This window comes from Nycticebus coucang, chromosome 8, assembly GCF_027406575.1.
Source record: "Nycticebus coucang isolate mNycCou1 chromosome 8, mNycCou1.pri, whole genome shotgun sequence".
Taxonomy (NCBI): domain Eukaryota; kingdom Metazoa; phylum Chordata; class Mammalia; order Primates; family Lorisidae; genus Nycticebus; species Nycticebus coucang.
Window position 1 is genome coordinate 132,571,620 of NC_069787.1, and position 27,059 is coordinate 132,598,678.

General features: G+C 39.4%; 1 protein-coding gene across 1 annotated transcript in view; it reads right to left on the reverse strand.

The window, feature by feature from the left end:
- Positions 1 to 27,059, reverse strand: part of WDR49 (WD repeat domain 49) — a gene marked incomplete at its 3' end in the record, with an annotated part of 157,560 nt that overhangs the window by 38,748 nt on the left and 91,753 nt on the right. Inside the window, 6 exon segments of the mRNA XM_053599684.1 lie at positions 9,337 to 9,534; positions 10,905 to 11,092; positions 13,417 to 13,575; positions 13,704 to 13,714; positions 15,317 to 15,410; positions 19,052 to 19,182. Coding sequence (XP_053455659.1) covers positions 9,337 to 9,534; positions 10,905 to 11,092; positions 13,417 to 13,575; positions 13,704 to 13,714; positions 15,317 to 15,410; positions 19,052 to 19,182 — 781 coding nt within the window.

Here is a 27,059-nt window from a genome sequence, read left to right on the forward strand (position 1 = left end):
CCCCAGACCCTGATTCCCAGCCTCAGTTCCTGGATGGTATTTCTAAACCCTCCCCTTAGTGGGAAAAAACCTGCTTCCCTGAAGGGAAGAACCCAGTCCTGGAAAGATTCACCACCTGCTGAACTCTTATGTGTGAATAAACCTGAGAGGTAGCCAGGTAGCAGTCACCACAGATTCTGGATGAGACTGGGCTGGCTTCAGGTATGACCCAGTGCAGCTGTGGTGGTCACGAAGCCATATCCAGGTCACTCCACCAGTTTCAGCAGCCCAGCACACAGAGAGGGAGGGGAAAGAATGAGAGACTAGCCTGGTTCCTCAGGGAATTCTCCCTACTCAAGTTCACAAAGGTACTATCATGATGTGTCTATAAGACTCACAGCATCCCCAGGCTTGGAGCTACTCCCTTGGCTGCATGACAAAATACCTAGATCATGACACTCAATTCTCTTTGAATATATAGAAAGTCTTCTCAAGAAGGACAGCTTCAAACAAGCCCAGACTGCAAAATTAGAATAAATACCTAACTCTTAAGTTCCCAGTTATCAATGAAAATCCACAGCCTCAAGAAGACCCAGGAAAACATAACCTCACCAGACAAACTAAATAAGGCGCCTATACCCAATCCCGGAGTCCCTTACAGAGATACGTAACCAGTAAACTGAAAGTCTTCAGCTCCCTCTCCCATCAGCTGACCAAATGTACTCCCCTTTGGCCAAAGGGCCACCCTAAAGTTGAGTTGCTAAGCCACAGGGAGGGACGTCAGACATGCCTTGTCATGCCAGCCTTCCTTCTTAGAGACATGTCTGGTAACTCCTTAACAGGCCTAAAGCAATGTAAGACAAGCCTGCGGGTTCTCAGTATATAAAACACAAACCACTTGAGTCTGGGTATATGGCTGGACCATGTCTGTAACTTAATTCAGCATTCCTTTCCACTGACTCCTGGTTCTTTAGACAAAGCCTAACTCTTTCAGCCAATTGTCAACTAAAGAATCTGTGAGCCCTCGACTTTCAGATGTTTCACCTTTTCAGAGCAAACCGATGTGGGCCTTCTGTGTATTGATTTATGACTTTACCTATAATTCCTGTCTCCCTGAAATGTGTAAAGTCAAACTGTAACCTCACCACAGTGAGACTTCTTGGGTGTGGCTTGGGATAAACCTCTAAAAACTATTTTACAAAGATTGGCTTGTTTTCCATTGACAGACTCTGCAGGCAAAGAATTCAAAATAGCTGTCCTGAAGGAGCTCAGTGAACTTCAAGACAATGTAGAGAAGGAATTCAAAAGACTATCAGAGAAATTTAACAAGGAGAATTAAGTTTTAAAAAATCAAGCAGAAATCCTGGGGCTTAACATTCCAATTAGCAAACTTAATGATGCATTTCAACAGCAGAAAGATCAAGCAACAGAAAGAACCACTGAGCATAGAGACAGGCTGTTTGAAAATACATGGTCAGAAAGGAGAAAAGTAAAAAGAATTTTAAAAAATGAAAGATGTCTAGCCGGGCGTTGTGGTGGGCGCCTGTAGTCCCAGCTGCTCGGGAGGCTGAGGCAAGAGAATCGCCTAAGCCCAGGAGTTGGAGGTTGCTGTGAGCTGTGTGACGCCACGGCACTCTACTGAGGGCAGTAAAGTGAGACTCTGTCTCTACAAAAAAAAAAAAAAAAAAATGAAAGATGTCTACCGAATCTAAGGGAAGATCTAAGAGCAATTGCCCTTAAAGAGGAGAAGAACAGAGAGACTAGAATAAAAAGTTTATTGAGAGAAATTATAACAGAGAAATTTTCAAACCTAGAATGTCAATACATAGGGAGAAGAAGGTCATAGAAGGCCAAGCAGATTTACCCCACACAAGACTACCTCAAGGCATTTATAATCAAGCTCCCACAGGTCATGGATAAAGAAAAGTTCCTACAGGAAAGAAGAAAAAAGAAAAAACATATAAAAGAGCTTAAATGTCTGGCAGCAGACTTCTCAGTGGAAACTGTGCAGGCAGAAGAGAGTGGTATAACACATCCAAAGTGCTAAAAGAAAAACCATAACCCTAGACCATCATATCCTGCAAAAATATCTATCAAACATGAAGGAAAAATACAAACTTTCTGAGACAAACAAAAACAGAGATTTCATTAACACGAGACCTGTCCTATCAGAAATGCTAAAGCAAGTTCTTCAATCTGAAAGACAAGGGCGATGATGAACAATAAGAAATGCACTGAAGTGTTTCAACTCAGCTTGGCACCTGTGCTCAGTGGTTAAGGCACCGGCCACATAGGGCTGGTGGGTTTAAACCTGGCCCAGGCCTGCTAAACAACAATGACAACTGCAACCAAAAAATAGCCGGACGTTGTGGTGGGCACCTGTAGTCCCCTACTTGGGAGGCTAAAGCAAGAAAATCACTTATGCCCAAGAGTTTGAGGTTGCTGTGAGCTGTGACACTATGGCATTCTACCAAGGGTGACATAATGACACTCTGTCTCAAAAAAAAAAAAAATCCACTAAAATATTTCCACTGGTAACAGTAAGTATGAAAATACAAAATACTGTATTGCTACAATTGTGATGTATAAACCATTTATAGGTTGAGTAGGGAGACTAAAGACAAACCTATCAAAGATAACTACAACTTTTTGAGAGATAGATAGTATACAAAGATATAAATGGGACAACAAAAAGTCAAAAAGTGGGGGCATGGGCACAAAGTGTGCAATTTGTTTTAGATTTATCTTTGCACATTTGTTTGTCTGAAAGCAGAGATAAGTTTTCATGTGTTTGAAATAATTGGTTATAAAGGGTATTTGCAAACCTCATAATAACCTCAAATCAAAATCCACAACAGATACACGAAAAACATAAAGCAAGAAATTAAATTAAAATACACTATAAAAAAATTACTTTTACACAAAGGAAGACAAAAATGAAAGAAGAAAGAAAGAAAGGACTATGAAACACAAATCAAATAACAACATGGCAGTAGTAAGTCTTTACCTTCTAATAACAATATTAGACGTAAATGGACCAAACTCTCCAATCAAGTCATAGACTGGCTGACTTATACGATGTCTACAAGAAACATACTTTACCTTCACTTTTATTTTCAGTCCATAAAAACATACATAGAATGAAAAAAAAGGGATGGAAAAAGATATTCCATGCAAATGAAAACCAAAGTACAGTAGGTATAGCTACAGTCCTGTCAGATAAAATAGATTTCAAAACAAAAACTAAGAGGAAAGATTATAGCAATAAGTGTCAACATCAAAAAAGATAAATAAAATTGACACATCTTTAGCTAGACTAAGAAAAGAGAGAGAGAGAAGAATCAAATAAATAAAATCTGAGATGAAAACAGAGACTTTACAACTGAAAATGCAGAAATCCAAAGGATCATTGGAGGCAACTATGAGCAACTATATACCAATAATTTGGGAAACCTAGAAGAAATGGATAAATTCCTCAACATATACAACCTACCAAGAATGAATCAGGAAGAAATCCAATACCTGAATGAACCAATAAAAAGCACAGAGATAAAAGCAGTAATAAAAAGTCTCTCAAAGAAAAATCCAGGACCCAATGCCTTCACTGTTGAATTCTACCAGCCGTTCAAAGAAGAGTCAATCCCAATCCGACTTAAAGTATTCCAAAACACAAAGGAGGGGGGAATGCTCTCAAACTCATTCTGCAAGGCTATGATACCAAAACCAGACAAAACACAACAAAGTAAACTATAGGCCAATTTTGCTCTCTGGTGAACACTGATGCAAAAATCCTCAACAAAATACTAGCAAAGTGAATACAACAATACATTAAAAAGATCATTCATCATGATCAAGTGGAATTTGTCCCAGAGATGCAAGGATGGGTTCACATATGCAAACCAACCAGTGGGCGGCGCCTGTGGCTCAGTCGGTAAGGCACCAGCCCCATATACCAAGGGTGGCGGGTTCAAACCCGACCCCGGCCACAGCCAAACTGCAACCAAAAAATAGCCGGGCATTGTGGCAGGCGCCTGTAGTCCCAGCTGCTCAGGAGGCTGAGGCAAGAGAATCGCTTAAGCCCAGGAGTTGGAGGTTGCTGTGAGCTGTGTGATGCCACGGCACTCTACCGAGGGCCATAAAGTGAGACTCTGTCTCTACAAAAAAAAAAAAGAAAAGAAACATCACAACAGAAAAAAGGACAAACACCATTGGATAATTTCAATTGATGCCAAAAAAAAAAAAATCACTCAATAACATTCAAAAGCCCTTCATGATACAAATTCTCCAAAAATTGACTACAGAAGGAACTTACCTCAACCCAATAAAAGCCATGTATGACAGACCTGCAGCTAGTATCACGTCAAGTGGGGAAAACTGAAAACCTTTCCATTAAATTAAGATCTGAAACAAGACAAGGGTGCTCACGCCCCCCACAGTTACTCAACATGGGACCCGAGGTTCTCGCTCAGGCAGTCAGACAGGAGAAAGTCATAAAGGGCACCCCAATTGGAAAGGAAGAAGTCAGCTTATCTCGCATGAAGATGAGATGGCCTTAGATCTTCAGAAACATACAGATTTCACCTAGAAACTATTAAGACTAATAAACAAATTCAGTGAAGTTGCAGGATACCAAACCAACATACAAAACAATCAGTAACTTTTCTATATGCCAACAGTAAAAAATCTGAAAACAAAGCAAAACCAACCAGGAAAGTAATCCCATTTACAATAGCTACATGTAAAACAAAATACCTAGGAATAAACATAAAAGATGTATTAACATAAATGATAAGTATATCAACAAAAAAGAACCCAAAGTCTCTTAAATAATTGAAAGAGATTTATTCTGAGCTGAATTTATCTGACAATGGCCTCAAGAGCCATGCCCAAGGAGCCTTGAGCAAGTGGTGTCACGGTGGTTGGGTCACAGTTGTTTTATACATTTCAGGAGTTACACGTGAAGTCGTAAGTCAGTACATAGGAGGCGCACGCCTGCAGGTGTTGTGCAGCCTCTGGTCTGTTAATGAGTTGGAAAGGACATCTCCAAGAAGTCAAGGTGGCATGAGAAGGCACGTCTGACCTCCCTTCTCAGGGACAGCAACTCAGCTTTATAGTATTTCTGGAGTCCCCTTGGCCAAGAGGGGGTCTGTTCAGTCATCTGGAGGGGATTAATATTTTATTTTAGTTCACAAGTGGCAGAAACAAGTCATACTCATCAAGGTTTATTAAGCCAAGACTTTTGGGGAAGGGCCAGGGAGAAACACTAACAGCACATAGGCTGTTGCTGTTTTTCTGAAGAAGTTGTACCTTGCAATATTTGCAAAGCACACGGTAAGAAGGAAAAAGATAGGACTGAGGTTGATGAGGCAAAGTAGTTAGATCTCTTGTGAGGCCCAGGAAATCTACATTTTACTTAAAATAAGGGGACTGTTGGGAGAAGGGGGAGGGAAGGAGAGGAAGCATCAGTGTGCAGATGCCCCGGGTAGGTGGAAGAATAAAGATAAATACATCATTTATTATTGGTGTGGAATCAGATAAGCTTTAGTTTTAGGTGCCAGGCATAGGTATAATTTGCATGACCTTGCTTATTGGAGGTCAGCAAGGAATTTCCTTAATGAAAGGTCTGTGGGGACAGTTCTTCACAGGTGCCTGAGACATTTATCTTCTTTTTAACATAGGGAGTACCCAGTGGTCCTGAGACTGATTTTCTTTTTACAGAAATGAAAGATCTTGACAATGAGAGGAATGCGGTGGCTCACACCTGTAATCCTAGCACTCTGGGAGGCCACAGAAGGTGGATTGCTTCAGCTCAGGAGTTTGAGACCAGCCTGAGTAAGAGTACAATCCCATCTCTACTAAAAATGGAAAAACTAGCCAGGCATTGTGGTGGGTGCCTTTTGTCCCAGCTGAGGCAAGAGGATCACCTGGGCCCAAGTGTTTGAAGTTGCTGTGAGGTATGAGACTACGGCACTCCACCAAGGGCAGTAGAGTAAGATGGAAGGAAGGGAGGGAGGGAGGACCTGATAATTAAAACTATAAACCATTGTTGAAGGAAGTTAAAGAGGACACAGTAAAAAATGGAAAGGTATTTCATGCTCATGGATTGAAAGAATCAATACTGTTTAAACATCCAATCAACCCAAAGCAATCCACAGATTTCATACAATCCCCATCAAAATGCCAATGACATTCTACACAGAAAGAGAAAAAAATTATCATAAAATTTATATGGAACTACAAAGGCCCCAGAACAACCAGAGACATCCTGAAAAAACAAACAAACAAATAACAACAACAAAACTGGAGGAATCACATTACCTGGCCTCAAATTATGCTACAGAGCTGGAGTAAACAAAACAACACAGTCCTGGGATAAAAACAGACATGTAGAGGAGTGGAACAGAATAGAGAACCCAGAAATAAATCCACACATCTAAGTTAACTTAACTTATGTTTGACAATAGTGCCAAGAACAGACAATGGGGAGAACGGTCTCTGTGGTCACGGGTGGTGGGCACACAGGATACCCCATGCACAAGAATGAACTCAAAACCTTATCTTCTGCCATATACAAAAATCAAATTGAAATGGATTAGAGACTTACATACAAGACCTGAAACTACTAAAGGAACACATCAAGTATATTTGTCTGGACAAGAATTTTTTGAATAATAAACAGCACCCCCCAAAGCTCAGCAACCTAAGCAAAATTGGAGAAACAAGAGCTCATCAAGTTAAAATGTTTCTGCAATTAACAAGTGAGGAAACAACCCACAGAATGGGAAAAGTATTTGCAAACTACCCATCCGACCAGTCATTAATAAAGATCTCCAAGAAAATAACAAATAATCTGATAAAAATGGGCAAAAGATCTAAACACACATTTTTCAAAAGAAGACAGAAATGGATAACAGGTTTATGAAGAAAAATGTTCAACATCATCAGAGAAATGCACATCAAAACTCCAATGAGATATCATCTTACTCCAGATTAAAAAAAAAAAAAACTTTCATCAAAATAGCTTTTATTTGTTTTTAATGTAAAAAAATGCTTGGGTGGATGTGGAGAAAGGGGAACTTTGGTACAATGTTGGTGGGAATGTAAATTAGCACAACCACTATGGAGGTTCCTCAAAAAACTAAAAATAGAACTACCTTATGACCCAGCAATCCTGCTTCTAGGTATGTATCTAAAAGAAACCAGTGTATCAAAAGCACCTACTGTCCTATGGTATTTACCACAACACTACTCAGAGTAGCTCAGATCTGGAGTCAACCCGAGTGTCCATCAACAGAGGAAAGGAAAAGGAAGTTGTGGTACATGTGCCCGGTGTAATATTCTATGGCCATAAAAAGAATGAAATCCTGCCATTTATGTGGAACTGGAAAACGTTATGTTTAATCACAAACCAAGGGGCAAAAGTCAAATGTCACATGTTCTCACTCATGGGTGGGAGCTAAGGAGTAGAACGTTTGATCTCATGGACATCACAGGAAAATGGTTCCCAGAGGCAGGGAGCGGGGGATGATGTGGGGATGGTGAATAGGGGCAAAAAATGTAGATACGTAGAATGAACATTGTTTGATAGCACAACTAAGTGACGACAGCCAACCTTAAGTTATGAATATACTTTAAAGTGACTGTGTAAATATGTGGAATTGGAATGTTCCTAACACAAAGAACTGTTAACACCTGAAGAGATGGAAACCCCAATGACCCAGATTTATCACACACTGTATCCCTGTATCAAAACATCATGTGCACCCTGTAAATATATACAACTATTATGTACTCATCATCATTAAAATATTTAAAAAAGTAAATGCAACAAATAAACAATAAAACGTTGACATGTCATTCAAACCTTCACCTCATCTCAGCAGCGCCCATGTGGCTGGAGAGCACCTCAGCAATGTGTGGGCTTCTCCTCGGGCAGCAGCTGGCTTCCTGTCCTGAGCGCCAGCAGGGTCCCACCAGTCTCTCCCACTTCACACCTACCCACGCACCCATCTGAGTTCCCACATAGCCTCTGTTTTTCCTGAGAGAAGTCTACCACTTGCCTTATTAATAGAGTGAAAAAGGCTGATACAACAGTTGAGGGTTACATTAAGACTCACATTCTCAACCAAATACCAGTCACCTCCCCAGACGGTTTCCTGACAACAGCCTCTAGTTCCTAAAGGGTTGCTTGGATTTTTTTCAGCATAGGTTGACATCATCAAAGTGACTTCACAAGTGCAGCAACAGTAAATCTGTCTTTTAACCCCAAGAGCATCAACCCACTCTCCTAGCATGAGATTGGCCTGGGTGGCTCCAGAATAGAATGGAGTCAGCCGGCCACACAGAAACCGAAGCATCTGCTCAAACACACACCATCAGGTTGGAACCAACTGAATGTATTTTATCCCCCAAAGCACAAAGAAAGCAAGAGCAAAGTCCCCAGGAAAACAAAAAGTTAAAAAAAATAGAAAAATTGTGAGACAATATTTTCTTTCTTCCATTTCTGCCACTTCATCATTTTAGTTTAAAGACAAATGCAATTCCCAGCTTAGTTTTGTGGAAGGACGGGGTGAAAACCATGAGCTCAGAAGCGAGCTTGCTTGAATTAAAAGCAAACCACTTACTAGCTCCTTTGAGCTCAGGCAGTTTGTTCCTTCTCTGTACCTCTGTTTCGATGGTTAATCAGTTCAATGTAAGCATTTCACATCCTATATCAAATCAGTACACTGAACCCCATAAATGCATTTAATGATAAATAAATAAATAAGTATTTTCCACAAATTGAAAAAAAAATAAAGAAAGAGAACAGGAATAATGAGTGTTCCTCCCTGGGCAACTGTAAAGATTAAATGAGATAATTCACGTAACGATCTCAGAACAGGACGCCCGGACACCTGGGAGAAGCTCAGGGCCTGCCAGTTGTTAGCATTTGGCAGCAGTAAGCCAGGATGAACTTGTAGATTTGGATTTTTCACTAAATTTTCTACATTTGATGTTTACCTTGTTCAGTAACAGTCATAGTCACTGTTTCCAACATGTTAGTTTTATTCACACGAAATGTTTACCAAATTTTGAACTGAAGGAACTTATTTATTTTAGAGAAGAAATTTTTCCCAGAGACACTGGAATATTTTGAGCTGCACCGAGCCCCCATCTTTCCACGTCTCTGGTGTCCTCTGCCCCTGAACTGTGTGGTTAATGGTAAAGAAATGCCTGGAGTTACAGCTTCTAAAATGCAAGTGAGTTCTTTCATGACTAATGAACATTGAACGGCTGATGAGATTCAAATGGAAATCAGCCCACATTCCTACCAAATGTCAAGTAAATACTACAATCATAAAGAAGTAGTATTTCTACCTGACCAAAGATCCAGACAGGAGCACTGCAGACGTCAGTCACACAAACAAGGCCATCTGCAGAGGAGGAGATGACCAGCGACCGGCCACACAGCTCGCACACCTCTAGGGAACTGACTCGGTCCTCGTGAGGCCGGAACGATCTTATCAGAATGGGGGGCTGTGTGATTTTGTTCTTACTGAAATGAAGGCAGTACTCCTGAAAGAGAAAATCCCAGAGTTAAATGATTACAGTGGCGTAACACTTAAAAAAAAAAGCCTGATTAAGAAATGAAAAAAAAGGTACCTTTGGGAACAATAATCTTTGATCTAAATGCAAAAGAAAAGGTTAATAACAGAGGTTAGAAAAATGGTATTAACATTTTCTAGACCAGGCACAGTGGTTCACATATGTAAGCCTAGCACTCTGGGAGCCTGAGGCGGGTGGCTTGCCTAAGCTCAGAAGTTCAAGACCAGCCTAAGCAAGAGGGAGACCCCATCCCTACTAAAAATAGAAAAACTACCCAGGGTGGCATTGCAGTCTGTAGTCCCAGCTACTTGGGAGGCGAGGTGAGAGGATCACTTGAGCCCAGGAGTGTGAGATTGCCCTGAACTAGACTGATGTCACAGAACTCTAGCCTGAGCAATAGAGTGAGACTCTGTCTCAAAAAAAAAAAAAAAAAAAAGGCAATAAGACACCAGTCAGAATCTTATATTGTTTATTCACAGATACACAGATCTAAGCAAAATTATATGCACAAATCTCAGGGTTTTGGCTATATCTCAGGGTAGAAAATTGTACTGCACACAGTGGGGTTTTCAATTACATTTCAAATTTTCAAATGTATTTTAAAAGCATCTAAACCAATATGGCAAAACGTTCACCTTTGGTGAATCTGAGCTGTGAATTCATAGAGTTTCGTTGTGCTATTTTGTGTAATCATTTGTTCATTAGAAACAATCTAGAATTCTAAAAACCTATTTTAAAAATAAAAGGAAAAATTATATTTTAAAAAAGCATTTTCTGAAAAAGGGCTTCTCATTGATGAGACTACTTAGGAAGTGAAAAGAAAGGAAGGGAGAGGGAATATGGAAAAAAACAAAAAGCTAAGTCAGTTGTTTGTTAGAGAACTTTCCCACATACGTGCTGTGTAGATAGATATTACGCAATTTTACGTTATTAGAAAATTGAGCGATTAATCAGTGACACATAAACCCCAAACTAACTCAGGCTAGTAGTAAAGTTAGATGAAAGACCAGCACTCCAGTATTTAAATTACTTTTTTACATTATCAATCTAAATAAGGTATATACTAATTATTTCTGTTCAAATGATGTTATAGTACCTTACTATTGCACTCATAAATTGCATGATTGACTTGACTCTGCATTAACGAAAGGTTTTCATTATTGAGATCAATCTTGTTTTCCTTATAAATTATTTGAAAGAAGTAGCTGTTCAATACTTGCAAATGTCTTCTTTAAAATACTCAGAAACATTTCTTCCTCTGCTTAGGCAGCAGATAAAATCTGATTCAACAAAAAGCAATAAAAAATAATAAAGGTTATATGAAAACCTTTTCAATTTACCTCTATATTCCAGATTTTCAACCATCCGTCAAGGTCTCCTGTGGTGAGGTATCGATTCATCTTGTCAGTAGACATAATAATGGACCTAGCTCCATTATGAGCCAAAAACTCAGCCAGAAGTTGCCTCTTGAATGTATTCCAGAATCTGACATAGCCAGATCCTCCACAGGACACCAGGTTAGCACCTCCTAACATAAGGGAAAACCTAGTTAGAAAATGCTAATGACAAACCCCCCGAAACAAGTCCTCTGGCCTGCCCTGTGGTGTTGCAGAGGAGAGTCATCAGGAGGGCCACGCCCACCACTCCAGTTCTCTCCCCTATAAGCCGAGCTGACCTGTGACAACCCCACCAGGTTTTGTTGAAAATTAAATGAGATGATTTATTTAAATGTCCCATTACATTTTGTTCCCTTCCTTCATTCATTATTTTGACGTTTTGAGTTTTTATAAGATAGAATTCATTTCTTCAAATGAATGGATAAGCCTGATTTCAACATTATGATAATACTCTGTAAATCCATCTTCCCTAATAACCCACTGGGGGCGCTTGCAGGTAAAAGTTCTCAGCCGCAGTGTAATGTACAAATGGAGGGATGGTAACACAGCTAATGGTTTCTCTGCTTAGCAGAAGGCCCTAAATTCTGTACACAGCCTTTCAATTTTTTTTTCATCAAGGATTAGAGTAAGCCCTATGGAACCCTTTTTTAGTTAACAGGCCTAGAACTAACCTTTTTCCATTGTTAGATGCTTTGCAGAAGCACTTTACCTGAATTATTCTTCTATGTCAAGCTTCCTATCATTTGATAAACCTGCAGATGACTTCCAATTTGCCCTGCAAATGTGCTGCCCATTAATAATCCTGTCTGTTTAGGGCAGCATGTAGCTGTTTCAGTGAAAACAAATTGGGAATACTGAAAACATTAAGAAAAAATAGTATCGAGAAGATCAGAGTGATTTCAGGATAATAGTTCACATTGTAAGGCTAAGTAAGTTCTACAAAATACAAAGTTTTAGAATATAATGGTTTCAAGGTCTATTCTAAATATCCTGCAGTGTCTTTAAAATTATTGGGGTATACCTTTATTGATTCTTAGTGATGACAATTTTTATATGAACATCGTACAGACTTTCCGGTTCCAAATTTAATAGGGGAGGGTGAAAAACATGGTCCAGATATGTTTAATTTCATTTACAAATTACAACACATATGTCCCGATTTCTAATGTTAAGAAAAAACTTCTAGGCTCAGCACCTGTAGCTCAGTGAGTAGGGCGCCAGCCACATACACTGAAGCTGGCGCGTTCAAGCCCGGCCTGGGCCTGCTAAACAACAACGACAACTGCAACCAAAAAAGAAAAGAAAAGTAGCCAGTGTTGTGGTGGGCGCCTGTAGTTCCAGCTACTCGGGAGGGTGAGACAAGAAAATCGCTTAAGCTCAGGAGTTGGAGGTTGCTGTGACCTGTGACACCATGGCATTCTGTCAAGGGTGACATAGACTCTGTCCCAAAACGAAAAAAGAAAAAACTTCTAAAAATACAATTTTTACTTTAAATGAAAATTCAAAAAAATGCATTATTCTCCAAAGCATATTTTTATTTAAGAGAGAGGTAATTGCATCAACGCCATGCTAATATTGTCATTTACAGCAGATGAAAATTTGAGCTAATGGATATTTCATTTACATCATACAAAATAACTACAGTAAATCACACGGTAGCATCAGTGTTAACATACGTCACAACAGAAATTATGACCAAGACTCTCAGTTATTCTGGAAAGTATGCACAGCTGGTAAGGAAACGCAGAGCACTACCAAGAAAAAAAAAACTAAACATATGTATAATACATAAAATATATATTATATATACATATATATACACACACACATATACAGGGTGGGCATAAAGTGCTTATGCAATTTACTATGTTAAACAATTTTAAATCGCACACACACTTCATGTCCACCCTGTATATACATTTATAAAGACAGAGAGCAGGCAGCTCTTGGCCCGGGACCAGCATTTGTTTTCCAAATCTTAGGAATGCTCCCAACCTCCAAGCTCCTCACCTTTCTTTCAGCCCATCGTAATACCAGATGCCTGGGCATCTGTCTGACTCCACCGTTCTACTGTGTGAGGACTTAGGATCTGACTCATATATTGCAGGCTTGTATCAAGCCTGCTGTGCCCCTATTGTCTAAAAACTTCTTTATGCCTCGGCTGAAATAACACTGGCATTGCTGCCATGTCAGCTAGTTAGTCAGAATTATTCTCACCCTGATCTTGACACACACAGCTTGACACACTGGATAAATCAGTAGTGGGATCTAACCTGGCTCCTGCTGCTGGACCTGTCCTTCCCAACCCCGACCCCCTATGCCCTGGCCATGGCCTCCCGTGACTCACCATTAACTTGTTAGCTCCATGCACACACCGCAAGACCTAGATAGAAACTCGTGAACTTCCCTAATGCTCCATTTTCAACTATTTGCAAAAGATAAATGCATAATTTACCTGTCGCTGCAATGTCTTTTCTTGCTTTCAGGAAGCAAAGTCTCATCACTGCATTCTTGCCCTCAGTGTCAATCTGAGAGGTGTGGACTCCTGTGGGAGATTGGTCTGCCTGGGGGGGAGTGGAACGGTTTCTCCCAGCACTGGGAAGTTTTTGAGGTCCTGTGACCGAGACAAAGGCAGGTGCTCTAAAAACATCTCCTTTCCAAACTGGTGCCCGTGGAAACAACAGGCCCACCTCCCTCACCGTCTCAATCACACTCAGGTTTCACTTTAGATTTGCAGTCAACATTCATCAAGCCTTTTCCTGCTGTTCACTTCCTCAACCTCGACTTAAAGAAGGGGTATTTGCGAAACTTGGTAAATGTAGAATGTAAATGTTTTGGCACAGTAACTGAGATAACGCCGGAAAGGCTATGTTAACCACTGTGATAAAAATGTGTCAAATGGTTTATGAAGTGAGTGTATGATGCCCCATAATCATATCATTGTATACAGTTATGATTTAATAAAAAAAAAGAATTGTTTGATGTCATTTTTGTTTTGCATATTCCATGCACACCTACTATGTTTTCTCTTGATATGAATTAATAAGGACTTGATATTATAGTCATTGCTAATGTCTTAGCCTGATGTGTGACACAAGTGCGATTCTAATATCATGGCATTTTCAGCTTATTAATAATTAATATTAATCTTGCAAAAATGTTAATGAACAAGAGGTCTTCTTTTAGCAACACTGTTTGTTAGCTAGTCACCCTGGAGAGGACATGCCTGATAGCGATCTAATGATATCATCTCTAGGCCTCGCTCATGAAAACTGGAGAAAGCCATCGCAGAATCTATGACTACTGCATGGTTATAAAAAATCTGTATAGAGCTGTATAAAATTTCCTGCTATAAAAATTTTAAAACAAGAAATCTATATCAAACCCTTTCATGTCTTTTAGAAATTTGATCTCATTTACTTTTCTCTCACTTATTTCTGTGTCTTCTGAAGTCCAGCAGAAAGAGGCAGAATTCTACCCTCTCCATGGAAGGCTCCTATGAATCCTGATGCTTAATTCTTTCTACAAAAAGCAGGTCAGAGCTTTGTGTTTGCAGCCAAGCAACCTCTAAATCTCTTCAGCTGATTCTTTTACTCTTAATAAAGTACTTCCTCAGTTTTTCACAAAAGAAACTTCATCTGATGACCAGTCTTTTCCTAAAGTTTAATTCAGTCTCTGTGAGTTTATTCAGCTGAGACAACAGAACCTCACAGGGCCATGAGGAATGACATATTCACTACCCAACTAAATTAGTCTAAGGAAAAACCTTTAGTAGCTAAGGAAACTAGCATAAAATGTGAAAGGCAATTGTCAAGACATTTTGTTTAAGTATAAAATATTCATGTGCTCTGCTAAACTCCATAAAATACAATATACTCCCATCTAATGCTCCACACAGGATTCTAAAGCAAGGCGTAACTTAACATTTCCAGGCAGCATAATATTTAATATGAAGTCTAGACTGAGCCTGGACAGCCTATGAAGTGAACACAAGTTCCCATTTTTTTACCGAGGGGTACCCAAGGTTCACTCAAAGCCAATTTGGCAATGAAGGTTTATTGGAAAAAACTAAACTCAATAAAAATGAGAGCCGTGCTCCTGCCGTCATAATTCAGAAACGCGGATACGGCATGCAGAGGGAGAAAGGCAGGCTGTGGAAAATTTGCTCAGCCAAGTGAATCTCAAGGTTCCCATTAGTCAGTTTGTCAAGACAGCAATATCCCTAATCCTTCGTGCTTATAGCCAATCATCTATAATTTAGGAGCAACCTGTGTCCGATACATGCATAAACAGCTAAGCCCACTGTGCGTTCACTAAGCCACATCCTTCCAGTCTCCAACTTGCACTTACCCGACTTAGTTGTCAGCAGCCTCTGGTAATCAGGGTGGAGGACGTGGTGGGCATTCTCTGTGCTGCTGTTCCACAGAACAATTTCTCCATCATAACTCCCTACGGGAGCCAGGATGCAAAATATCAATCAACAAAAGGTTAGGATGGTGGGGCAGCACCTGTGGCTCAAAGGAGTAGGGTGCCGGCCCCATATACCAGAGGTGGTGGGTTCAAACCCAGCCCCAGCCAAAAAAAAATTGCAAAACGTTAGAATAGAAAACACATGCAATAGCAATTAGAGGAAGTCACTATCAAGGTACCTCACACTGACTGGCCCTGCTAAGGGCCAGATTCCATATTTTTGGAAACATGAATAACTACTAGTATTTCATTAACTTTAGGTTTACAATACTCACAGCATGATCTGTGCAGTGGGTATATGTGTATATAATAGAAATTGCTGTTATCTCCTTTTATTTTATAGTCATAAAGTATTCAGAATAAGGATTTTGCAGTTAAACAAGTTGACGCCCGGTTCTACCTCTTATTACCTGTGTAACCCTGAGTAGGTTATCGAATGCTACTTGATACCACAATTGTCTCATCAATTATAGATGAGAAATAGAGTTAATAATTGTATTTCTCTTATAAGAGTGTTGTGAAAAATAAAACATACCTAGAATACTGTCAAGCATATTTTAAGTACTAAAAAAGTTATTATCATACATGTTTATTATTTAGTAAGGGCAAACAAATCAAGTCCTCCTGGGTGTCTATTCCCCACATCCCTTGGGGCGGGGAGGGAGGGTGCGTGCATGTGCTGTGTGTGTCTGTGTGTGCTTGTGTGTTGTGTGTGTGTCTATGTGTCTGTGCTTGTGTGCTCTGTGTGTGTGTGCTTGTGTGCTCTGTGTGTGTGCTCTGTGTGTCTGTGTGTGCTCTGTGTGTGTCTGTGTGTGTCTGTGTGTCTGTGTGTGTGTCTGTGTGTCTGTGTGTGTCTATGTGTGTGTCTGTGTGTGCTTGTGTGTCTGTGTGTGTCTGTGTGTCTGTGTGTGCTTGTGTGTCTGTGTGTGTGTCTGTGTGTCTGTGTGTGCTTGTGTGTCTGTGTGTGTCTGTGTGTCTGTGTGTGCTTGTGTGTCTGTGTGTGTGTCTGTGTGTCTGTGTGTGCTTGTGTGCTCTGTGTGTGTCTTCTCTCCATCCCTTCCTTCCTGTATCCTTTATTGAATATTGCTTTCTCCAATCCTGAAGCTTTTCCTGCAGGAAGTCCTTTGGCACTGCTCTTCCCAGAGAACAGAAAGAAGCCTAAGGAGTAAGGCTGATTTTCCTGATTTTCCTGATTTTCCACATTTTCCTGTGGAGGAGCAAGGGGCAAAGCTCTCAGTGGCTCAGGGGAGACAACTCCCTACTGAGAGTCAATGGCTAGAAAAGAGCAGAAGAGAAGAGGTGAGTTTGGATGGGACATACAGATGGTAACTTTCTTGGGATTCAGGGAGAGAAAAGAGAAATGCGAACTAAACTCTGCGTTGGTCTGTAAAGAACGACCTGCCAACTCACAAATTGGCAACGGGGGATGGAGTTCATTGTCCATGGAAGTGAGCATTCATCTTCTATGATTTTGAAATTCTGTACTTACAAAATGCTTGCCCAAACATTTTCACATAGGACTGATGAGATGCACATGAGGGCGGGGACCGTCTATCCACCAGTATATTTTATTACACCTTTGCAAACAACCACACAGCTTTACTGTTCACTGTCTCTATCACATTTTGCTGTGGTCCTCTCTGCTGGAGTGCACTTCCGGTGTTTGTAAAGCAAATGCAGCTACAGGGTTGGCCCTATCACAAAGTAATCAGGTAAGTCCTGAAATCAGTGGAAAATAAATGCAAATAGATCAATAAATCTCATATCGCAACACTTCATAGATATCCTGGCTCTTTTCCTGTAATTTTTCATTTCTCCTAATTGATGACATTTTTGGTTCCATAAAAAAACAATAGTCAGTCAAAACATGGAGTTGGAATTTCATGATGCAAACTGCCTCTATAAATGGCTTTCTTTGGCCAGAAATAATACAACAAGTTTTAATCCTCTTTAGTATGTCATAGCAAAGCATGCCTAGGGACCATTTTAACAGCTTGGATTTGTAGACACTTGATGAGGACTGTCTGTAACAAAGATTATCAAGTCTAAATTATGACAAAGGATTAATATGTTCCTATTATGAAACATCTAAGTGCCAACAAGGTGTGATTCATAACCAATGGCCCTAATGCTCTTCCTGGGAAATGGACATAAAATATAAAAGATAATATTTATTGATGAGTTTATTATATGCCGAGCACTGTGTCAAAGCTTGGCACAGATAATCCGTCGTATAAACCGAAATAAAAAATATATTATTATTAGGCATAGAAAACTATGACGTAGAACTTAAATAACTTGTTCAATATCACTCTGCAGCAAGTGGTAGAACCAGGATGTGAAGCCAAAGAGCGAGGCATAGGCGCTGATGGCCCTAACCACCAACGTATTCCCCTAGAAATAAAGTCGAAGAGGAGCAAGGATTGCTTTCTCAAGAAATCTGTTCATCTTCCAAAGAATCAATTAAGACAGCAAAGACACAACCCACAAGATGGGAAAATGGAGTTGTAAACTGTACCTCTGATAAGGAGCTAATATCCAAAATATGTGAGAAACTCAAACAACTCAACAACACAAATACCAAATAACCATATTTTAAAGTGAGCAAAAGATCTAAACAGACGTTTCTCAAAAGAAGAAACACAAATAGTTAACAAGTATATAACAAATGCTCAGCATCACTAACCCTCAGGGAAATGCCAGTCAAAACTACAGTGAGATATCGCCCCATTCCAGTTAGAACGGCTACCATCAAAATTCAGAAGATAACGAGTGTTAGTGAGCATGTGGGGAAAACTGAACACTTACATAGGGCATCTTACAGTAAATTGTATTCAAGAATTAAATACTATACTGCCATGTGATCCAGCAATCCCACTACGTGATATAGAGGCAGAGGAAATGAAATCGATATGTTGAAGAGGTATCTACCCTCCTGCGTTTACTGCTGCACTACTCACAACAGCAAGACGTTTAGAATCAACTAAATGTTCATCAACAGACAATTGGACAAAGAAAACATGGCATGCATACACACTGGAATTATATATAGTTGTAAAAACAGGATGAAGTTCTGCTGTTTGCCACAACATGGGTAAACCTGGAGGACGTTATGCTAAGTGAAATAAGCCAAAGAAACACAAATACCTCATGATCTCACTCATTTGTGGAATCTAAAAGGTTGTGTGCACAGAAGTACACGATGGGGTTGGAAGAAGACGAGGGGTTAGAAATCGATGAACAGGCACGAAGCTACGACAGAGGGGAGGAATACGTTCTAGCACTCTCTTGCACCGTAGGAGGACTAGAATTAACAATAGTATACTGGACATTTCAAAAATAGCTACAAGAGAGATTTTTGAATGTTCTCTTCACTAAGAAATGATACATGTTTATGGTGAGGAGTATGCTAATTGCTTCAATCTGATTGTTACACGATTTATATATGTTTCAAAGCGACATGCTGTCCCCCATAAATATGTACAATTGTTATGTGTCAATCATAAGTAAAAACAAATGAAATCTATTTCTTTTGCAGTTGAGAAAAGGCTCTTCCAAAAGGGAGTGAGCCAAACAAACCAAACTGTCACCATGAATTGTCAAGTGAGGGTTCAATGCACCTGTAGCGAGAGTTTGCGGAGGTAAAAACGCCACACACAAGATGTCATCATGGTGCTGTGCTCCGCCCTTCCACTCTTCAGACTGGACGAAAAAGCCACTGAAGTTCTGGGGTCGAAACACAGTGAGGGCCCTAGTCAGAAGGATATAGAGTTTAGCTGTGGATCTAAAAGGGGCATGGGTACTGAGCAGCCGCTATCCTCTTGGGAGGTACGATTTGAGAGGTCTTAAAGACAATGCTGCTCAAATTTTTATCCCCACTCGTCATCCACCAGCCCGAGCTTCCCATGCTCAACTTTCCTTTGGGCTTGCTTATTGAATTTTCCGGTAGATTATGAATATTCAACATCATAAGGTTAATTACTCTTTCCCAAACGTTAACACCAAACATGTATGCATTTATAGATTAGTTATCCATCTCCAAGACGGCACCACAAAGTTCCCCTCCTGGGTATAGTGGAAGCGTGCTAAGCATTTTATGACAGTAACATTTGACACAGAGCGGGTGGATCTATGAAAAATAATGTTTGGTAGTTTAAATAAAATCAATGAAATTCCTCTCATCAATATTTCTCATTTAGCATATGTATTGACATTCACTGTGGCATTTCTCAGACTAACTTGGCCAGACAGTCCATTCTCTAGGTGTCCACAGCATCTTAAAGACATACTACATGGGGTGGTGCCTGTGGCTCTGTAAGGCGCCGGCCCCATATACCAGGGGTGGCAGGTTCAAACCCGGCCCCAGCCAAACTACAACAAAAAAATAGCCGGGCATTGTAGTGGGCACCTGTAGTCCCAGCTGCTCGGGAGGCTGAGGTAAGAGAATCGCCTGCACCCAGGAGTTGGAGGCTGCTATGAGCTGTGATGCCATAACACTCTACTAAGGGCGATAAAGTGAGACTCTGTCTCTACAAAAAAGAAAAAAAAGACCTACTACTTGTAGAATATGCTTAGAAACTGCTGCCCCAGAGAAATGGGACATAAGACAGATACATCTTGAACAGAAAGAAAGAATAATATTAGAGAGGTCAGTATCTTAAGTCACTGCTGATAAGGACAGGAAAGGATGAGAAAAGAATGAAATGCCTGGTGCCGGTGCCTAGGAGGAAGGGGAGAGTGTGCTGTCCAAATTGTGGGGCATCAATCAATATTGCTTTGTTCCACTGGATGGTTTGATCTCTGGCCACCAGCCTAGGCAGAGCCCCTCTTTCCCTCAGTATCCACCTCTCAAATGAGCATTTGCAGCCTTCGGCTGGGTTTCTCCATTCCCCTTCTCTCTTCACTTCCCTGAAATTGTCCTCTATCCTCACCACTCTAAAAGCCTCGCAATGGTCCTACCAGAGCTCACTATCAGAGCAACAGCCTCCTACCAATTTCACTGCCTCTGGTCTGGCCACTGCTGGTGCATTCTTCATCCTGCTAATCGAGGACTCTTCATTTATTCTGCAAGTTATTTCCCGTTTTCTATGTAGCAGCCCCTGTTCATGGCTCTCTAGTATACAGTGCCATGAGTATAAAATGACCAAAATGCAGAGTGAAGTACACTAAGTGTTAATGAAGGGCTGACCAACAGCCGTGACAGCCCAGAGCAAAAATCACAGAAGGCTGAGTTGAGGGCTGATATTTGAAGTGGACCATAAAAGAAAGATAAGACTCAGAAAATGAAAGCTCTCTAGGTGAAAGAAACAGCATGATAAAAGATAAGGCTAATGCCCTAGTTAAAAACATTTACTAGTTTTCTGTTTTCTACATGATAAAATTCAAACATGAGCCTATTATTCAAGACCCAATAATATCTGGGTCTAATCCATGTGTTAAATACTTATTTCTATCTCTTCTTCAGTGTTTGCTTTCCCAAGTTCTACCTGAATGTACGGCTGAATGTTATATGAATGTTACAGGGCACTCAAAGCCACAGTGTAAATATCAAACACCTTCTTAATTGTTTGTTCCACTCCAAAAACTCAAGGAAAATATCTTATATTCTCAATTTTCTCTTTATCTGCTGGTAAGTTTGGTTGAAGAGATTAACCTTTGGGGATGGAAAATGTAGAGTGAGAATGGTAAGGAAGAGGTAAATCCTATATCACTTCTATTATCTCCCAGCCAAAGTTCAACATCAAATGTCTTTTGACCAAGATACTCGTGTTAAATAGATATATTAGATATATGTGCAGAATGCCACTCAAAGGCAAAAAAAAAAAAATTCTTTTTATAACATGGTATAAAAAGCAGCCTCCTGATATTTGACCTTTTGTGTCAAAATGTTGAAAAACTAATTAGCTGCCACCTTACTCTTAAAACTGAACCTGAAACTTTCATTGGAAATGACAGATGCCCTTAAAATAACTTAAGAATCCATACGGTAGTTCTTAAACTTTTTCCATTTCAAAGATGACTGTTTTTAAGTTTGTACTTTTGCCAAGAGTAAAATTAAAGTTCAGTGTGAGCCACTTTCAAGACCATTTCAGAAGTCTCAGAGACTTTTTCTTTCTAGCATTGAAGGAGTTTCCTGGTTCCATCTACACTACATATTTAAACCCTCAGAGTTCTGCTCCCAAGTTGAGTCATTGTGTTATCTTGTGGAGATGAATCACGTCTCTAATTCGGAATTTAGATGTGATGACCAATTCTGTGAGGACAATTACCTGTAAAAGGAAAAAATATATATACAAAAGGAAAAGAAAAAGATTAAGAACATCCCTTTTTCTAGGATGAAACAGAGAGAAAAACAGATTTTTGACCCAAAATTATTATGTAGAAATTGTTAAGAAGAGAACACAAAACACAGTCCACTGCAGGTTCCATCAGAGATTGGTCGCCCACACACTATTAGCCCAATATCATAAGTCCTACTAAGACCTGCCCTCTGTTGCTTTTTAACCTACAAAGGAGTGTCTCAAAGACAGAGAATTGGTTCGATATTTATCAGTTCATTTGGGTTCTTTTTCCTATTTACCTAAGTTTATGGAGTCAATTTTGAATACTGGAAGAAGCACAGAACTAGCTTTAAAGGTTATTTGTGAACTTCAGACAAACCTGCCCCCTCTTTACCTTCCACATAGTTGTTCTATGATAAGTCACAACTTTGGAAATATTCATTCTGAGCCTTATCCTAATCACAGAAACCAAGTTACAGTTCCTTAGTAAGGCAATTATTAATAATTTAATATTCTATGATAGATAAGTTGTATTCTTAAGTAACTTCAAACATTTGATCTACTTTCTAATTTTTTTTTTTTTTTTTGTAGAGACAGAGTCTCACTGTACCACCCTCGGGTAGAGTGCCATGGCGTCACACGGCTCACAGCAACCTCTAACTCTTGGGCTTACGCCATTCTCTTGCCTCAGCCTCCCGAGCAGCTAGGACTACAGGCGCCCGCACAACGCCCGGCTATTTTTTTGTTGCAGTTTGGCTGGGGCTGGGTTTGAACCCACCACCCTCGGCATATGGGGCTGGCGCCCTACTCACTGAGCCACAGGCGCCAACAAATCTTGTGATGTGGGCTACTCTTACTGGAGTTAGAAGATATCTCAAAGTGGTTTTGGTTTGCATTTCTCTGATGATTAAAGACGATGAGCATTTTTTTCATGTGTCTGTAGACCGTGCACCTGTCTTCTTCAGAGAAGCTTCTGTTCATGTCTCCTGCCCACAGTGAAATGGGATCACTTGTTCTTTTCTTTTTTTTTTTTTTTTTGTAGAGACAGAGTCTCACTGTACCACCCTCGGGTAGAGTGCCGTGGCATCACACGGCTCACAGCAACCTCTAACTCTTGGGCTTATGCAATTCTCTTGCCTCAGCCTCCCAAGCAGCTGGGACTACAAGCACCTGCCACAACGCCCAGCTGTTTTTTTTTTGTTGTTGCAGTTTGGCCGGGGCTGGGTTTGAACCCGCCACCCTCGGCATATGAGGCCGGCGCCCTACTCACTGAGCCACAGGCACCACCACCACTTGTTCTTTTCTTATTAATAAGTTTGAGTTCTCTATGGATTCTGGTTATTAGACCTTTGTGAAACCAATTTATAATCACTCACACTCATATGAAAGATGAATCACAACGATAGTCCAGGATGAAGGAGGGAAGGGAGGGGGGTGGTTCGATAGAGGCAGGGTTAATGGTGGGACCACACCTGTGGAGCATATTGCAAGGGTACAAGTCAAATCTATCAAGTATTGAACACAAATGTCTTAACACTGTGATTAAGTAAATGAGGTGAAAGCTATGTTAATTAGTAGGATATAAGCACTCTAATTTGTACAAATAGTCAACACATTGAATCCCACAAAGACATAAATGTATTCATGATCTATGTATAAATGACTTAATAAAAAAATTAAAAAATCTTATCAACAGCTATTTATATACTGGGCATCAACATTACAGAACTCTGTGAAGGATGCAATTATTGATAAAATTTTCAGAATTATTTCAAATTATATGAAAGATTCTGTTTTTTAGTATATGTGTACATCTAGATGTTTTAAGAATATAAAATCTTGATAAAAAGGGTTTTTTTACAAAACAAATCAATAAGTATATGAAGTGATGTGTTAGTTTAATGTAATCATTTTACAATGTATACAGATATCAAAATATCACCTCATACACTGTAAACATATACAATTTTTGTTTGTTCATTATACCTTGACAAAGCTAGAGAAAAGAGACATATAGATTTTTCCTTTACAGAAAAGAGAAAAAGTGAGGGAAATTGAGAGTTCATTTTTGGGGAGGGAGTTGTAAATATACAATCATAGAAATTGGGGGCAAGATAAAATCTTAAACTATTAAGAATGATTAATTTTACTAGAACTATATGTACTTTGAACAAATGCAAAACTAACCAATTATCTATTCATTTAATTTTACCAATGTAAATATAGCCAAAGATTCGATCAGGTATTTTTGAATAGACTCTATTCAATTCACAACTTTATCTCCAAGTATATTTTGCTTAAAATGATAAGAAACATTTCAAGGAGTTCTTTGAAAAAGTTTCTCTTTTTCTGCCAAAAACTTCTCTAGATAGGAATGACTGTATTTCTAAATATGAATTCCTAAATATGTATTCCAACATGGGCTCTCTAGTTTGTGTAAGACCAAATGATGGTGTTTGTCATTTTCCACCTTATATGTGTTGAATTGCCAAATAAAATGTGATTCCCTTGACAACAGAAATCATAATTTTTCACATTTAGTCTACCATCATTCCTAACTCTGTACTCAACCTTGATATACTTTTAAAACATTTTTAGAGAGGCAAGAGGAAAAAATACAGTATGCTAAATCTTTGATATATTAAGTTGCTAACACTTTGTGCGTGTGTGCACTTATTTATGTAAGTACAAAACTGATTTATAAGCTTCAACTGGAATGACTAACCTACTCCATTATTTATTTAAAAAATATAATTTTCTCTCTCATGATTTTATGACTCCATTTGCACCCCGTCCACAAGGCAGTGGGGGAAAGAGAATAAACTTTAGCCTAGAATTGTAGCTCAGTGGGTTACTAGCTTTCTACCTAACCTCTTGAAGCCTCAGTGTCCTGCCCTGTAAAGAGAGTCGGTAATTCTTAGACTTTTCCCTATTTATTCCACAATCATTATTAATTCAGTCAACATGTATCACTGTGCATCTAATAGGCACGAGGCACATACATGTTTACGTACATGCTCATGTGTGTGCTTATTATACCTAAGTTAAATAAAAACCAAGGAGCTAAAGAAGGCAGCCAAAGAGGGGCCCACTTGCATCCTGGGAGTTAAGAGAAGTGTCCTGGTGAGAAGATATTTGAAAAAGTTCTAAAATGTAAGCCATGAGCAAAAAAAAAAAGTTTGGAGAGGGACTCCTAGATAAGAGAAGAGAATAAAGGCATGAGGGGTATAAAATGCTATAGTTTCAGAACATACTAATGACAGGCTATGATGTAATAGAATTTAAAATATACAAAAAAAAATGAGTGAAAATGAAACTATAGAATAAAGCATCAGTCCAGGCCCATGGGAGTTCAGATTAAAACTTTGAAAAGTTTTAAACAAGGAAGTAACATAGAATTCACTGTAGAGGGAAATCATTACAGCTGAAGAGAGCAGAATCTATTGCAGGTGCGTCAGGTGAGCATTACCGGATGAGAGGATGAGTTAGACAACTGGCATCATTCAAAGGATGCTCTGAATAATATGGGTGTAGTCCTTAGGGGGCAGGTTTGAGAAATATGTAAGATAACAAATAAGACTTTGTGACTACTTGGTCATAAAGTGGTAAAAAGAAGAGCCAAGATGGATATCCAGGTCTCTCGCAATTAAATGATGCTCTCCAATCTAAGAGAAAGTAGGTTTTGGAGAGGAAAATGAATAATGATTTTAGTTTAGAACATATTGAATCTGGATTGCAATCAGATAAAGCCGGAAAGCTAATGGATAAATGAGCTCAGAGAGGTTAAGAGCCGAACAAACATTTGAGGTATCTATGAAACATTGCTACTATCCAAAATGAAGCTAAGAAGTAAATTAGATAATGTGTGTAAATAGCTTGATGCTACACAGTACTAAAAATAAAATGGATTGGAGGCGTATTTAGGTACCTCACTCAATAAATTTCAGTTTTATTCCATCCCAGGGAAAAGTATTGAGTCAATCTCTGTACTCAGATAGAGCCTGAAGTTAAAGCTATAACTTTACTTCACAGTATCTCTCTGAGTTTTCAAGAAAGCTAAATAAGATGACTGTCAACCTTCCAGTGATTTCTCTCCTAATCAGTAATTGGTGACAAACTTGGTGTAATGGTTCATCTTTCCCAAACCATAAATAAACAATTACCTGCCCTCTTGCCTCTTTAGCTAAATGCCTCTGATAAAAAAGGATATAAAGCTTCTGGCTTAGAAAATATAATTTTTAAATCTGCCAATATAAAAGTGAAAAAATATAACTGAGAATGTGTTGATTTAATTCTCAATTGCAACTAAGGCATCCAAGTCCCGACAACCTTGAGGAAGATGGACAGATGGAGGAGATGGGAAGAGTGATAACTTTTTCTTTTCTCACTCCAGTTTTCCCAAAATCTCTTACCCAAGTTACAGAAAGTGACCATCCACCAGCACAGATCAGAACACCACCTGTTACTTCAAACCACTTTCATGTGACTCTATACATCTAACCTTTTAAATTTCCTTTTGTAAGCAATCAGAAAAATCGATTAGATCCTAACTTTTAAGTAAGGATACCTAAAAATACAGAAAATGCTAGCTCCAAGTTGTGAATTAAACTGATTAACTTTTTAAACTCCTTTTTGTTGTGTTAAAAATTTAAATTAGATCAGCCAGATACCACACATCTACCCCGCCCCAGTATTAGAGAATTAAACTTATTCCTTGCCACAGACTAATTCTAGAGCTCATTATCTCATAGCGTGGTGGAGTGGTTTTCAGTAGATAAGGGACCGTGATTGCTCTCAGAGATATGAAGTCTTGTCCTTCAAAGGTAAGGATAATTGGATGGGTTCCAATCAAGTAGAATAATGTGGACTATGTTTCAAACCACCCTCAAAAACAAAGACGTGTGAGCCTGGTGTCTGCCCGTCTGCCTATGCACATTTGCACTAGAAGAAAAACGTCTTTGCTATGATGGATAAAAATCCTCAAATACTACGTATATATGTCTGGTTGCCTAGGTATAAAATGTGATTTGATCCTAGCCCGAAACTAACTGAACAGTGAACAATACTGGGCCAATTACCGGTTAGAGCAGTATTTTGTGAACTATTACATGGATGGCAATATATTTTCAAAACACGTCACACTTTAACTCTCCTAGTGCTTACACAATGCCATAGAAAAGGCTCTTTATGATCCCTTAGTTCTCTCAGCAGAAAAGGAAAGAAATGTGATTTTCCTTATAATGAAAATGGAGAATTGCTCCTCAGGAAGGCTAAGTGGCTTGTGAGAAGCCCTTACTGCACCAGGACAAAGCAAGTGCCAGCTCGGAGCACACTGGGCTACTTTTCT